The sequence below is a fragment of the Vigna radiata genome, chromosome 9, assembly GCF_000741045.1.
Source record: "Vigna radiata var. radiata cultivar VC1973A chromosome 9, Vradiata_ver6, whole genome shotgun sequence".
Lineage (NCBI taxonomy): Eukaryota > Viridiplantae > Streptophyta > Magnoliopsida > Fabales > Fabaceae > Vigna > Vigna radiata.
This window is the reverse complement of record NC_028359.1, coordinates 7,891,991-7,908,131: the sequence shown is the minus strand read 5'-3', so window position 1 is coordinate 7,908,131 and position 16,141 is coordinate 7,891,991. Positions and strand designations below refer to the sequence as shown.

General features: G+C 29.7%; 3 protein-coding genes across 4 annotated transcripts; 2 read left to right on the top strand and 1 right to left on the bottom strand.

Moving 5' to 3' along the window:
- The first annotated feature begins 587 nt into the window (after positions 1–587).
- LOC106773793 (UPF0481 protein At3g47200-like) lies at positions 588–2,709 on the top strand. 2 transcript variants are annotated; one of them, XM_014660545.2, is made up of 2 exons: positions 588–770; positions 960–2,709. In XM_014660545.2, the coding sequence occupies exon 2, from the start codon at positions 1,056–1,058 to the stop codon at positions 2,439–2,441; it is 1,386 nt and encodes a 461-aa protein (XP_014516031.1). In that variant the 5' UTR covers positions 588–770; positions 960–1,055; the 3' UTR covers positions 2,442–2,709. The 2 variants fall into 2 exon arrangements, with proteins under 2 accessions (XP_014516031.1, XP_022642109.1); XM_022786388.1 differs by having other exon boundaries at positions 760–876.
- Positions 2,710–3,942: 1,233 nt separating this feature from the next.
- LOC106773924 (UPF0481 protein At3g47200-like) lies at positions 3,943–5,832 on the bottom strand. The gene has a single exon (XM_014660691.2). The coding sequence runs from the start codon at positions 5,662–5,664 to the stop codon at positions 4,246–4,248; it is 1,419 nt and encodes a 472-aa protein (XP_014516177.2). The 5' UTR covers positions 5,665–5,832; the 3' UTR covers positions 3,943–4,245.
- Positions 5,833–8,265: 2,433 nt separating this feature from the next.
- LOC106772930 (UPF0481 protein At3g47200) lies at positions 8,266–10,768 on the top strand. Its single transcript, XM_014659573.2, has 3 exons — positions 8,266–8,364; positions 8,787–9,706; positions 9,816–10,768. Exons 2-3 carry the CDS (start codon positions 8,853–8,855, stop codon positions 10,465–10,467), a joined length of 1,506 nt encoding a protein of 501 aa, XP_014515059.1. The 5' UTR covers positions 8,266–8,364; positions 8,787–8,852; the 3' UTR covers positions 10,468–10,768.
- The last annotated feature ends 5,373 nt before the right edge of the window (positions 10,769–16,141 follow it).

Here is a 16,141-nt window from a genome sequence, read left to right as displayed (position 1 = left end):
ATACTTAAATATTCATGATTTTTTCATTGCTTTGATCTTAGTATTTCCATGATTTTCTAAGCCTCTTAGAAACATGTTAAAATGGAACTAGGTTTGAATATTTATTATACTTATTATGAGAGACCTAAAAGAAAAAAAGTGAAAGCTTTACCTAATCCCGTGTCCCAGCTACAGTGTAAAAAAGTCATGAACTTTGAAAATAGAGACAAAGCAGCACATAGCATGTTACCCCACCCAAAAGACAAAACATAGTAACACTGCACATTCTCAGCACATTCATTTTCTCTAGAAGTCTCTCTCAATTCACCATTTTTAAACCATAATTTTGAAATTGAACACATGTGATGATGAATTCTTGTATCTAAGGAAGAAAAACTTAAACTCTTTCATAATGTTTAACAGATCTTTGAATGAATACAAATGAGCAAAGTGAACTAAAGTTGTTAAATCAGTCAATAAATAGTAAGAAAATAGCATGTGGGAAAGACCACATCTTAGGAAAATTGTAAATGTTGGACCACTCACACTTGTGCCAACATTAACAACAATTAAGCAGCATTAATATGAGTTACTATAATTAAACATTCCCATTTTGTTAAAAACAAATGCACATGCATCATTGAAAACAGACAAAAACTGCATAACAGCTCACATACCAAGGTAGCAGAGTCTGAAAGTTACTGGAAGGTGTTACTCCTATCTTTTTAGGCCTTGCAAGCTGTAACACACCAGTCAAACACTTTCTATTCGAGTTTACCAGAACCACCTAGGTTTGTGTTTTATCTCTAGTTGGCCTCATTTGACAAAGGAAATAGATTTGTGTTACCATGCTTGTTATGATTATGAAACATTTATGTCTTTCCACTGGTGTTTGATGTATGTTTCAAGTTCAACTTTCTTGTTATTTTTCTCACCAAATTACAGTTTTTCATGTTATCTCAAATGCATGTGATATGCAGGCCACTTTGAAACCTGAAAGCATCCAAGGAATTCAGACCAAAATCAAGGTTTAACCTCGGTTTTTCTTGCTGTCAGAAAGAGAAAGTTGTGTTTCAATGACTTCTGCTTCTACTTTTACTGCTTTACCTGAAAATAAACCTCAGATTCAGCACATAGTTAACATTCCTGAACAGATTGAGCCTGAGATGCATGATCAATGTTGCATCTACAAGGTTCCTCACCATCTCCATAAACTGAATGTGGAAGCCTATACACCATATTTCATCTCAATAGGCCCTCTTCACCATGAAAAGCCAGAGCTGAAGCAGGAAAAACTGAAGCAAAGGTATTTTCATGCCTTCTGGAAACGTTTATCTCAGAGGCAGTGTTTAGCTTTGTCAAAGTATAAAGTCTTCCTTGAAGAGAACAAAGAAAAGATAGGGAACTCTTACTCCGAGCCAGAACTCCACAAGAATGATAATTTTGTGGACATGATCCTGTTAGACTCAGTCTTCATCATGGAACTGTTTCTGAGAAAAGCAAACAAATCTGAACAGAAGAATGATTTGATGTTCACCACATCATGGATTTGCAAGATGACTCAACGTGACTTGTCACTGTTAGAAAACCAGCTTCCCATGTTTGTGTTGGAGGAGTTGCACACAAGGGTCATCCTTGGAGATAATGGCAGCAAGGAAAGCTGTCTCAAGTTCACTGAACTTGCCTTTAACTACTTTGAAGACTATTATCCACACAAATCAATTCAAAAGGTGGAGATGATCAAGAATTATGAATCTTGCTTAAACTTCACTGATTTGATCAGATACACTTACCTTCCCAGACAAATCCAGGTTAATAAGAACTCATCACAACATTTCACTCCTTGTGCTGTGGAATGTGTTCTGAGGACTGCAACAAAGTTGGATGAAGCAGGTGTTAGTTTTGAAACTGTTGAAGGTAGGAACTATTTGGATATAAAGTTTGAGAAATCTCCAATTCTGAGCTGGTTCTTGTGTTTTGGTTGCTTACCATTCACTAAATGTTTCAAATCTCGTTTGCAAATACCCCATTTGAAGGTAGACCAGGTGACAGAATGTATACTAAGAAACCTCATTGCTTTGGAGCAGTGCCATTATTCAGACCAGCCTTTCATATGCAACTATGTGAATCTAATTGACTCCTTAATTCACACTCAGGATGATGTAGAGCTTTTGGTGGACAGTGAAATAATTGTGCATGAACTTGGCAGCCACAATGAGTTAGCAACTATGATAAATGGTCTTTGCAGACATGTTGTTGTGACTTCAAATTATTATGGCAGAATCACAAGGGAACTCAATGAACACTACAACTGCGGTTGGAAACACTACATGGGTATGCTGAAGTCTGTATACTTCCGTGACCCTTGGAGATTCAGTTCAACCATAGTGGGAATTGCTGTGTTCTTGTTTGCTGTTTTAAACTTTCTAAGGGTCATTGGTGTGCTTCGACCAAAATATTAAAATTGATATGATCTTAGAATTTTCCCACACAAATGCTAACAACTGAAATTGAAAGATGGGCATGCTTGTTTTTTATCATACTATCAAACTATCAATAATGTGTTCCAACTATGAGATCGATTTCTTTTTCCACGGTTAACCGATTAGATTTCTGCAAATGTTATAAATGCAAACAGTTGGAGTGCACTCCTCCCTGTGAAGTGTGAACAGGGGAATCGCGTGAAACACGATTTGGGATTTTGATATATTAAAAGTAAGTTTGTGTTGACTCAGAAATATTAAATCACTGTGACAGAGTGTCAAAGTCCTACTTGTTTATTTACTCAGTGGTTGAATTTCTTTTAAATTACTGATTTAGATGGTTTCTCTTTTCAAAATTATGTAGTGACCATAATACCAAATAGATATTTAGATCTATTTTATATTATATATTTTATGAATAATAATGTGTGTGTGAGAGATGTTTTTCAATTAATTTAGGATAATCATAATACCTAATAAATATTTAGATCTATTTTACATTATATATTTTATGAATATTATTACACCCAACAAATTTTTATGCACATTTTCTATTTTATTTTATCTTTTAATTTATTTTTCCAAATACAAAATTAATTTTTTTAATGAACAAGATATTTCTAAAAGTGGACTATTAATTAGTACAAAGTGTGAAAAAATATTTTTCTTATTTATCTTTCAATTTCACTTTTTCTTTTTGAATACAAAAATTTACTTATGAAAAATGTTGTTCTATATCACTTGCACAAGTTGACAATCAATTTTTTTTTTATCTTTAGAAAAGTTAAATTTAAAATGTATGTAAAAAACTTTTGGGTATCAAAATAATAATACTCTCTTTTTTTAATTAATGAGTACATTAATGAGTACATCACGTTGAAAAGTGAGTTCTAAGCTTATGCACTACAAAAAAAAATATCAAAAATTTTATCAAGTTTTTTTCACCTATGAGTTTAATTTTGAATTCTGATATATTAATAATTTTTATAATTAATTATGTGTCACTATTTTATTGATTTATTTGAATTTTTTTTAAAAAAACATTTAAAACAGATCAATCATTAACCACCACATGTTATCAGCTAAATATATTTTATACGATTGAGAAAATGTTAAAAAAAACATGGTTAATAAATAATTTTCGACAATTTTAAGTGTAATCATTGTGAAAATTCTTAAAAGCTAATGTAATTTTTGAAAGTTTTTAAAAACGGTCCCTTACGAGAGTTTATGAAAACCGCCTATATTGGATTTTGGAAATAATTATATTATTAACAACATTTTAATAATGGATTATATATCACTATTTCATTGGTACATATATTTAAAATGAAGTTAAGTTGTAAAAAATTATAAAAAAGAAAAGTTGTTAAAAAAATATTTTTCTCTCATTATAAAGAACCGAAAAACTCTTGATGTATAAAAACGACTTGGATTGAATTTCGAAGACAACAACAAACATATATGCTTATTACATTGGTACCAAAGGAACGACTCGATGAAGCATATTAAAGCCTCTCACACAACAATCCAAAAACACAACATTACATTCTGAGAAGATTAAAGTTCCACACACAGCAATACCAAATCGATAAGTTTGAAACGATTTCATTAAATTTGATCTTATGAAAACAAAAAAAAAAAGTGTTTCATGTTGATACGACTTTTAATTCAAATACAATGTAATCGTTTCAAACTGTCACAAACTTGAAAGTTTTTACAAAAGTTGAAAGCAAAAGACACACATTGAAAAGAAAAAGTGCAATAATAATAATCCAAAAGCTTACGTTTTGAAGAGAGCACGAAGAGCTCGTAGGAATTGGAAGACAGCAAAGATGAGCACAGCAATCCCGACAACAGTAGAACTTGCTCTCCAAAGGTCTCTGAAGTACACCAACCTCAACGATGCCATGGTGTGGTACCATTTGTTCTTGTAATGATCGTTCAAACCTTTTATGGTGTCATAGTAGCAGGTTGAGTTTGTCACAACATGTTTGCACAAACCATTCACAAGAGATGCTACTTCCTTGTGACTCCCCAATTCATGAACAATCACTTCCTTTTCAACCAGCAACTCCACATCAAGCTGAGTGTGTATAAGAGAGTCGATGAGATTGACATAGTTGCAAATGTAAGGCTTATCAGGATAGTGGCACTGCTCAAAGGCAATCAGGTTCCTGAACAGACATTCTGTGTTGTGGTCCACCTTCAACTGGGGTATCCTAAAACGTGCCTTGAAGTGGTTCAAGCATTGCAGACAACCTAAACAAAGACACAGACTCAGAATTTGTTTCTTCTCGAAGGTTACGTCTAGTAGCTTTCTCTTCCCACCACCTTTCTCGAAGTACTCTCCCGAGTCTTGCAACTTTGTTGCAGTTCTTGGAACATGATCAGAAGCTTGCCCTTTTGTTTCATCAGTGGGAAGGTAAGAGAACCTTATCAGATCAGTGAAGTGTTCTGGTTTCAGATCCTTAAAGCTGCTACCTTTGCTCTTTGCTTTACAAGGTTCCTTGGAGCAACAGAAATTTCCTTTCTTGGTTTCTTGGTTATTAGAAAAAAGCCACATCTGAGGGTCATAGAATGCAAAGTACTCGAACGCAAGATCGACAAAGCCAGTGTGTTCTTTCTTACAATCTGGGACAACCTTTTCGTAGAGTTCCAACAAAACAAAAAAGGGTATTTGATTTTCCAGAAGGATCAAGTCCCTGGCGATGTCACGAGCGAGCCAGGACTGTTTCATGATGAGATCATCATCAAACGATTTTGATTTCGACTCATAGTTTCTCAAGAAAAGCTCCATGATGAACACAGCATCCAACAGCATCATGGCTACGAATTTCTCTGTGGACAATGTGAACTTCTCCGAATAGCATCGTCGAATCTCTTGTTCTTTGTTCTGGAGGTAGTGCTCGAAGCTCTTCATAATGGCTTGTCCGTTTGAGACACGATCCAAGAAGAATAGATAGTATCTCAGCTTGTGTTCTTGCATTGTTTTGAGGTTTACACCTTCGAAGTGAATTGGGCCTATTGAGATGCAGTAAGGAGTGTATGCATCCTTGTTCACTTCTCGGAGATTGAATGGAACCTTGTAGATGCTACGCTCAGACAACCTTAGCTTTTCTGGGACTCCAATGTCGATCACGTGTTTTACCAGCTCAAGAGATTTGGGTTCATGTGACGAAGAACCAGAATGCACGCCCATTGTTGCAGCAACCCAGTTTCAATTTCCTTAGAATCTGCAGACACATGAGTTTAGTACATACACAGGAACAAGAACCAAAGTACGAAGCAATCATCGTACAGTGAAAGTCATTTGTCTTCAATCAAAGTTTCAACCATACAGCATACGGCAACACGCGAATTCGTAAATGACTCCACCTAACCCCAAAGAAAGCGTTTATTTTTTATTTTTTATTTTTTATTTTTTTAGTCTCCTTAAGTAAATTTATTTAATACTCTTTTTTAATAATATATTATACTTTTAAATTAAAAATAATTAAAATAATATTATTTGTCACATAAAATTAACTTTAACACTCTTGAAAAATAGAAACTAAAACCAAATATCTTTTAAAGTATAAAAAAGTAAACAATATCATAATTTTTACGAAAGATTATTTCTTAAGCAGGGCAAAAGGCATATTTATGTATCACCACCCTAACACTCAATATATATGGTTACCTTATCTTCCTATATAATAAATATTTTTGTCTGTATTAAGAATAAATGAGAAGTAAACCTACATTTGTGACTACACAACACACCATTTAATCATCTTCTAAGTTATATTCAATATATATAAAAATTATTTAACAATTTAAAGGATTTCTATTAAGATATTAGTAAACTATAGTACAAAATATTAAAAATTGGAAAATCATATATATAGTACACATTCAAGATATGTAACCATAGCTCTCCATTCAAGGTTCCATTTTTTAGGTTTAAATTTGACCTAGATTTTGTTTATCCCATGCAAGGTAACCCAATATTAAAAAAATGATTTTTTTTTTATTTTTTATTTTTTAGAATAACACTGACTTCGTTCTATTATATAACGCATGAATAGGAAGAAAAATATGTAAATATGTTTTAACTATTGTAGCTATAATACAACCATGATTAAAACACCAAAATAGACAGACAAAAAATGGAGACAGCTTGAGAAATTGGAAATTTTTTCCCTTGAAAGGGTGACTCCATTTCTCTCTCATTTTATGTTGGCCAAAGAGGTTGACTCAGAAAGACTTGATGCAACTTCATTGAATTTATGAGTGATATACAGCTGTGAGGCAATGCAGTGAATTTTATATCAGATGACAGATGAAAGAAGGATGAGCAAAAGAAATGTTATGACTATCATAAATGATCTGCATTGTATATTACTTTGTTTACAGCAAATTTATCATATCTTATACATGAGACTATGATCTAATTCTTCAAACTTTTAAACGTGCTGAAAACTTTAGAGATTTTAATAAGGTGGAAGATAACGTTAGGTTCTTCGATCACTAGTGAAAAAAGAAGTTTTCATGAGAGTTTATTATGGTAAAATCTATTTCTTACAAATCATGAAATCATGCTTTAATAATTGATAAAACTTTTCTTTGTGTAGACAGAACTATTTTAGACTTTAAATTATATTTATTTATTTTTAAAATTTATGAATTAAAAATATATCAAAATTTAGAACTAGGATGAATCCAACTTACAAAATAAATACATTTAAGCTATCTATACAAAATATTAAAAAGAAAACAATAAGAAACATTAAGCTTTTCGTCCACTAACATGTTATGGAAAAACGTTTTGAGGAAATTAATTGCATATGCAAGGTATTAATTATTATATGGATATGATGTTTCTACACTTTTCCTTTCCATCTTGTTGGTGGATGATGAGTCAATGTTATGTTTCTGCTGATAATTGCCCATTTTTTTTTTGTCTTTCATACATTAATTTTCAATCAATTAATAATATAAAATTAACGTACAGATTAAATTCTTAATTGAAAATAGTCTTTTAGGAACAGAGTTTAATTAAAATAATGTTTCATTTTATCGGACTCCAAACATATATACGGTAGACATTAAACTTAATTTAATCTAATAAATCTAATTTTTAAGATAAAGTTTATATTCACTTATATTATATGAATGAACTTTATTTATAGTAGATATGAAATTTTTAACAAAATATATATATATATATATATATATATATATATATATATATATATAATTTAATATGAATGGACCAAAAGCTTGCTATAATAATGAATCAAACTAAAAATTTATATATTAAATATATTTCTTTAAAGTATGACCAATTTGTTTTTCATACAAAGACGTGACGCATCTATAATAGATCAGCATCGACGTCATCTACATTAGAAAAATATCATCACAAACTATTTCACATATGATAAAGTTGGAAATGTTCATCATTTTCCTATTCAAAGTATTAAAGTATAGTGTTAAAATTTTATATAAATTAGTATAATTCTAGTTTTGTTTAATATTTTTACTTTTAATTTTCCAAACATTATTGACTCTCTAGTTGGTACAACAGAAAATATCACTTTAATAATCTGAGATAAAATGAAGAAAAAGCTTTATCTCCTTTTTCTTTCACTCTCTAAAAAAAATCATCAATAATATTATGTTTTCCATATACTTTAAAGTCCTCAATCATTTTTAAATAATTGTTTGAAGAAGCTACCAAACAAAAACATGCATTGATTATTGAATAAAGTGGCATGAAGTCTTCATCAGTTTCCCCTTTTGGCCAACATAAAAGGCCACACTCACACTCACAAAACATGAACATGGACAAAGGTGGCTGCTACTGAAGAAGAACAGAAAACCTCAAACTCTTCAAATAATTTCTCCACTCAAACAGGTTCTCAAGTTTTCCAGTTTTTAGTTTATCTTTTCAAGTTTTAGTCACAGTTTCTGCTGTGTTCTTTCCCTTTGGTGATATCTTGCATATTATGTATTTGCATGATCTTTGAGATGCATCAATTACTGGATATATTTTTTAGGAGTGTCAAATGACAATATAAGAAAAATAGAGTGCAAACATATCACCAGCCATAGTTATTATGTCTTTTGATAATAAATTTGTGTATAACATAAAAACGAGAAGTCTATCAATTTTATTTTTTTTACCTGGGTCTTGGTGAAATTTACAACGTTTTAAAAATACATAATTAAGGACTACATTAAAGGAAATAATTTATAAATTCATTTAAAAAATTTCAAATAATTGTGAGACTAATCCAGTAGTTTAATTTAATCCTTTAAACAATGATTATAATGCAGACAACAGAAGCTTGGTTTTTCCATTTTGATAAAAAGCAAGTTGAGCTGAAGCTGGTTTCTGCAACAATGGCAAATGCTTACAAAACCTGTGGTTCTTCACTGTCTGAAACCGAATTTGAGATGGTGAAACACATCATCGACATGCCAGAGCTGGAGGAGCTAAGGTTGTCCGAGTGCAGCATCTACAAGGTTCCTTACAATCTCCGAAAGGTGAACGAGGATGCGTACACTCCTGAGTGGATCTCAATTGGCCCAATTCATCTCACCAAACACCAACTCCAGCCAATGCAAGAGCACAAGAAAAGTTACTTCCACTTCTTCTGGGAACGTGTCTCAAACGAACAAGCCATGAAGAGCTTCAAGCAATACCTCCAAGAAAAGGAAGAAAACATCAGAGAATGTTATGCAGATAAATTCCCTGACATCTCCAGAGAGAAGTTCGTCGACATGATGCTGCTCGATGCAGTGTTCATCATGGAACTCTTGCTGAGGAACTGTCACTGGAAATCTGAGAGATCCAAGCACGAGCACGATTACAAGCAGACCAAATCTTTTAGGGTGAAACACAGTGATGATCTCATCTTGACACAGTCATGGCTCAGCAAGAACATCACAAGGGACTTGATCTTGTTGGAGAATCAGATACCCTTTTTTGTGCTTCAGAGACTCTACGACACTGTTGTCCCTGGTGACAGCAAGAAGGATGAACACAATGCAGGGTTTGTTGATCTTGCCATCGAGTACTTTGCATTCTATGACACCCAGATGTCTTCTTCTGATGAAACCAAACGTGTTCTTGACAAAAACCAGTCAAGGAAAAACTACTTCAGTGGCTCACTCCGAAGTTCCAAGAAACATTCTAAGTCAAAGAACAAAGATAGATGCAACAAGAGCACTAAACACTTCACTGATCTGATAAGGTATGATTCAACTGACATTTTGATGTTTTAAATTTGTCTATATTTTCTGTTTGTGTGGGTGCTATAACTAGCATGTGATGAGATGATGTTGTCCACCAATTTTTTGAAGGTACTTTTACCTTCCAACAGATTGGGGTCGCAGAAATGATTGTGCACTTCATGTGTTAAGAACGGCAACAAAGTTGCAAGAATCAGGAGTGAGCTTTGAGAAGCATATGAACAGAAGGTTGCTAGACATAACTTTTGAGAAGAAGCCATTTCTGAGTTCCTTTCTTTGCTTAGGTTGCTTGCCATACTTGAACCACTTCAAGGCACGTTTTAGGATCCCCCAGTTGAAGGTGGATCACACAACTGAATGTGTGCTGAGGAACCTGATTGCCTTTGAGCAGTGCCACTATCCTGATAAGCCTTACATTTGCAATTATGTCAATCTCATCGACTCTCTTATACACACTCAGCTTGATGTGGAGTTGCTGGTTGAAAAGGAAGTGATCGTGCATGAGTTGGGGAGTGATAAGGAAGTGGCAACCCTTGTCAACAGTCTGAGCAAACATGTTGTGACAAACTCAACGTGTTACTTTGAGACTATCAATGAACTGAACAAGCATTACCAGAATGTTTGGAACCGCACCATGGCAGCTCTTTGGTTGGTTTACTTCAGAGACCCTTGGAGAGCAAGTTCCACTTTGGTAGGCATTGCTTTCATTGTTTTCGCTGTTTTCCAGTTCGTACGTGCTATTCGTTCACTGTTTGGGAGATAAAACACATAAGATATATGCAGCTTCTTAAGTGTTATTTTTGCTGTTTCATGGTTCATCGTATGAAGGACATATACATATGTTGTTTTCTTCATATTCAACTATGACATGAGGTGATGAAATAAACAGTGTTAATTGGGAATGTGCAATGCAACAAACAATGCAATGACTCTTGAAGTATGTTATGAAGCTACATGTAAACTATATTATGCTACTTTACTAAGAGAAAATGCATTAGTAGTTATGTAGGTTTTTTCGAGCGATATTCGAAATTCAGGACAAATAACTTGTAAATGAATGAATATAAGAGATTATCATATTTTTAAGAATTGTAATTTTAATCATATTTACTTTTGCAAAACTCATCTAGAATTCAAAGTGAAATTTGTATTTTTTTATATATTATAAATTTATTTTCTTTTTTTAGTCAATATAAAATTTTTAATAATATATATATATATATATGGAATTAAATACAAATAAATAAATACTCTAATATATTAATAATAGATCATGTGTCAGTATTTTATTCATCTGGTTATTTAAAACGAATCAATAATAAACTATTATATATAATTTATAAAAATATTGATAAAAAAATCATTTTTTAATAAGTAATGGCTCAATTGTTAATACAATAGAATCATTAAACATCAAACAATAAATATTGATAAAATAGGTTTTAATAGAATTTAATATTTTTTAAGAAGTAAACTAATCTATTTTAACAAGTTTGTAATGATGAGATTTTAATTATAAACTCGTTTTATCTATATGTTCAACAAATATTGTCAAAATCCAAAAGTAATAAATTTATTTTTTTTATTTATGTATATTATTTATTTACCTATTTTGTAAGTAAGATTTCTAATTTACCTTAAACTTTTAACCATAGACATTGTTAAAAATGCTTGTACATATTTTGGAAACGTTATCATGAATAAACATGCTTGGACTATTTTTATTTGACTTGTTGTGTCTCATTTTTTATATGTTTTTAGTATAATTTCTTTCTATCTATTTCTTCTTTCTCAATCGGCATAACTTATTATATTATCTATCTTTTTTTTTCCTTTCTTCTCTTTTTCTCTTCTACCTTATATATTCATTTTGCAAAAGAACATCGTTTTAATTCTCTATCATAGACTTTATTTAGCTAATAATAAAACAGTTAGGTAATACTGAAATAATTAGTAATTAGTTGTTCAAACATTAGTTAGCCTAACAGTAAAAAAAAAAAAAAGTGGATAATGTTTTTATCAAATAAAAATTGGGTAATTTATACATGTGAATTTAAATCCATTTACTGAGAGACAAAAACAAAAGTTGTTGATAGACAGAGCTAATAGTCCAAAATGTTGTTGCTTTTTATGAGTGGAAATGTCACGATCTTGAATTAAAATCTAAGGGTTTAACTTTTGTAGCTTTGTCTATTTTCCAAAGTTGATCCATTATTTTTTGCTTTACAGATATCTTACATTTGCACCACATAAATCTTTCAACTTTTGATGAAGTGGGTGCTAAAATAATCTATATGGTAATAAAGTAGAAATGGATGAAAGGTATTGATCAAATAAAATTACGTAAAGAACTTAGATATGATGGAAAAAATAATCTTAAATGGAATTGATAGGATATATATATATATATATATATATATATATATATATATATATATATGAAGAATTTCCATCTTTAACCACTCCCTACTAAATTATTGATAATTTTTTAATGATTTGTTAACAATTTTGTTAACTTCTAATAAAAATAAAACGGTTAGGTGCTAGGTAGACTTTAAACTCAAGAAGTCTTAACAACTTGTTAACAATTATTTATATTTAGCAAAAAAAAGTTTAAGTTTAAATAAAAAGTCTTAATTCTTTTTTTGTGTTTCTCGCACTTTGTGCCTCTTACACTGACGATAAATCTTTGTTCTCGTCAGTGTCCGAATGTTACAAAGACCATTTTTATGTCAATTATTTTGGATGTTTTTTTATGTGGAAATATATTCGTCATATGTAATTTTTTTTTGTTGAAAAATTCTATAGATTTGACACAAATGCACCAATATATTAGGTATTGACATTTTATGTGAAATGAACATATGATGGGTGGTTTCATGTCATAGTTTTGGTAAAAGGTTTTCACATTATATGACGTAGCGAAAAAATATATAATAGCATGTTTAGCTTACTATGATGTATTTTGGATTAACTAGAATGTTCAACTTACAAAGATATACTTTTGATTAATATATTCGGCTACTATGATGTACTTTTGTTTACCTATCATAGTATCTTCGTCTTTTATGTCTCTTCGCTTATCATAATATATCTAATTTTCTATGACATACATTCGTTCACCTGTCATAATATGTATTTTTTACCATTAAGCTACTATTATAGAAATGTCATGTACATCATAAAAATGTTGTTTTAAAGGTTTTCCATGTTTTACCATCTTATTCATTCAATGTTTCTAAAAATCAACAAATTTAGCAGAATAAATAATCTATGGAATTCATTTCATACATTCAATTGTCCAATAATATTTAAAACATTAATTATACATATACAATATAAATATTGTCCAAAAGATTGTAAAATGACATTACATTATACATAAACCTACATATTAAACTGTCAAGTTTCTACAAGCTACTAACACTTAAAAGAAAAGTTCATTTAGTACATAATTACTACAATTTTAAGGCCTTCGTGAACTTAATAAGTCGTCATAGAATCTCTTTTTTCTGGTAGTTTGATGTAAAAAAGTCTATGATTAATAAAATAAGTTATAATAAAGTTAACATTTCTAATCTTGTCTCGATTTGGTTGGCTGCATTTGAAATATAGAATTTTGATAAAGTTGAAGAATAATTGGTGGAAGCCTAACCTAGAAATGAGATTGGGATACATCCTAAAAAAAAAGATTGAACTGTTCTATCAAAGTTATTCAATATCATTTAAAACTTCTTTTTCAATAAAAGGAAATTAGATGCAGAAAAGTTTATCCGTAAGTTTCCCAGTAACATTGTTTCAAGTGTGAGGGTCGGGATCAACGGTCTGATGTCTTATAGCTTACAAAAGGAGTTTAAATATTGCATGTTATCGTTCGTCCATGTCTCGTTTGTTACGCTTGGAGGTTACTTACGTAAGGTACTTTAATGCCAAAATTAGTAAAGTTTCGACAATTCAAGCATTAATGATACAATAAATGCAAAATCACCTAATTTATTATGTCATACCCATATTCGTATATTTCGGTATAAATCATTGACTAGTGACAACCTAAGCCCAATTAGTAAGTAATTACATTTTACCTTAAATTTTTCATCATTAGAGATAATTTATTGCATGATCATTAGGTTGGATTTCATGATTACCTAGTCATGATTAACTTGATTTTCTGTCTAACTAATTATTGATTGTCTGCTCTTTTTATAACTTAACGATCATACAGTATAAGTATAATCTCTAACTCTCAAACACAAGATTTATCGTTCTTTGTGTGCCCTTACACATACATCGTAGGCAAAATACAACAATCGAGAACACAACCAAAATTAAACCTCAAAATCGAAAATATAAATAAAACAAAAAACAGATGCAAAAGATAAGAGGTAAAAAAATCACACCCTAAAATGATTGGCACAAATATTGAGAGTCTTGTTAGTAAGCTTGTGCTTCACAAAAAATATCAATATTATTCATTTCTCCTTTTTTTATAAAAATATCTGCTAACAGTCTTACGACATTGATGGTCACACAAAATAATTGTCATGTTTTTATGTTTTTCCATGAAATTTCTTTTTCAATTACATGTTCACTCTCTTCTCCGAAAGTGTCATCCATTAACATTCTGTCTTTTAATTAATAAGGCAGTTAGCAATTATTGTCAATCACAATTTTGTTATGGCTATCAATATATACTTTTGAAAAAGAAAAACAATTGATCAATCTTGATTTTTTTTATAATTTTTTCACACCAACCACATTTTATTTAAATAAATTAAAAATAGTATCAGATTCGGCCAATAGTATATTATACAAACACAAAATTGAAGGAGTCAAATTTTTTATATAAAAAAAGTTATTGGAATGAAATTTCTTTATATTCAAATCTCTTACATTTATTTTATGATTTTAATCATTAAATTTGACTTAATTATATTTTAAGTTTTAAAATTTTGAAAATTTTATGTATTTTTATTTTAATTTTTATTAATTATTTTTAATATCCTACTAAGTCAATTAATTTTTTTACTAATTGGATGACATAATTGTCATCTTATCATCTTATTTTATAGTCTTCACTTATTAAAATTTCGAAGTTTTGTAATTTATATAAAACAATATTATGGTAACTGTAAAATAATAAATATTTTTTGTTAATTTAATATTAATTTACAATAATTATAAAAGTCTATATTTTTTAACATATAAAGACATGGAAGTAAGATATTATAACAAGATAATAATCCATAATTCAATTAGCACTAAAAAATTAATCCATAATTTATTTTTTAATATATAAATAATGAAACAAAATGTAAATAAAGTTAAATGTAAACTATAAATTTAATATTGTTAAAAATATTTAATAAAAATATTAATTTAAAATAAATATCATTATATATCTTATAAAAAAATTAGTCTTAATTTGAGAGAAATGAAATTGCTATAATTTAAAAGAAAATTAAAATTAAAATAAGACAAAATACAAATAAAATGATCAAATTAAGATTTTTCAACTGACATTTTTTCTAACAATAACATGTAACACTTTCATTGTCATGTCATATTATTTCTCTTACCTGACTTGATTATCATTTAACAGAGTAACAAATTTTTTAAAGAAAAAATTAAAAGAAATTATAAATTAATTTACGATATTAAGTTAACATAGTTAATTTTATAAAAAATAACAAATTACATCACACTTTTTAGATTGAGTATTGAAAAAGAATAATAATACTTTGATAACAATTTTTAACAATATTTTAACATTATCTAGATTCAAAATTATTTTACAATCAATAATAATAATCATAAATATCATGAACTAATTATAATACATAAATAATATTAAAATATTATAAAAACAATATTATCAAAATATTATTATTCATTAAAAAAAATCAATTAATATTGGACTATCCGACAATTCTATCCCAAATATATTTGATGTCATGAATGGTCATTGATTAATAGAAATTAGGTTGAAGAGGATATGACGTTGACATGAAGGTAGGGTAAAATGTTTCACCTATATTTTGTTATAAATTAAAAAATGTGTATATAACTGCTTCTTTCAAATAAAACAATTTTTTAGTAAGAGATTAAAAATTCAAGTGTACACTACATAGACCTTTTCTAAATTAGAAAAAAAAAATTCTAATTTTGTTTAACCATTTTTTTTTCATTTTAAAAGACTATTTTTTCAAAAAAGAAAATTGAGAGATCTAAAAATTATCTTAAATTGAAGTGACTACACTAATTAATTAAAAAGTTCTTTTGTTTTGAAAATACTGCAAGATAGAAAGTTTAATGATACTGAAAAAGCAGAAGCAAACACATTATTGCTCACCTACCCAAGTGTTATAAAACTCAACCAGTGCAGCAAAAAACAAAGAAATGAAAATCTGAGCTACCAATATGTTCATGCAGTTAATTTC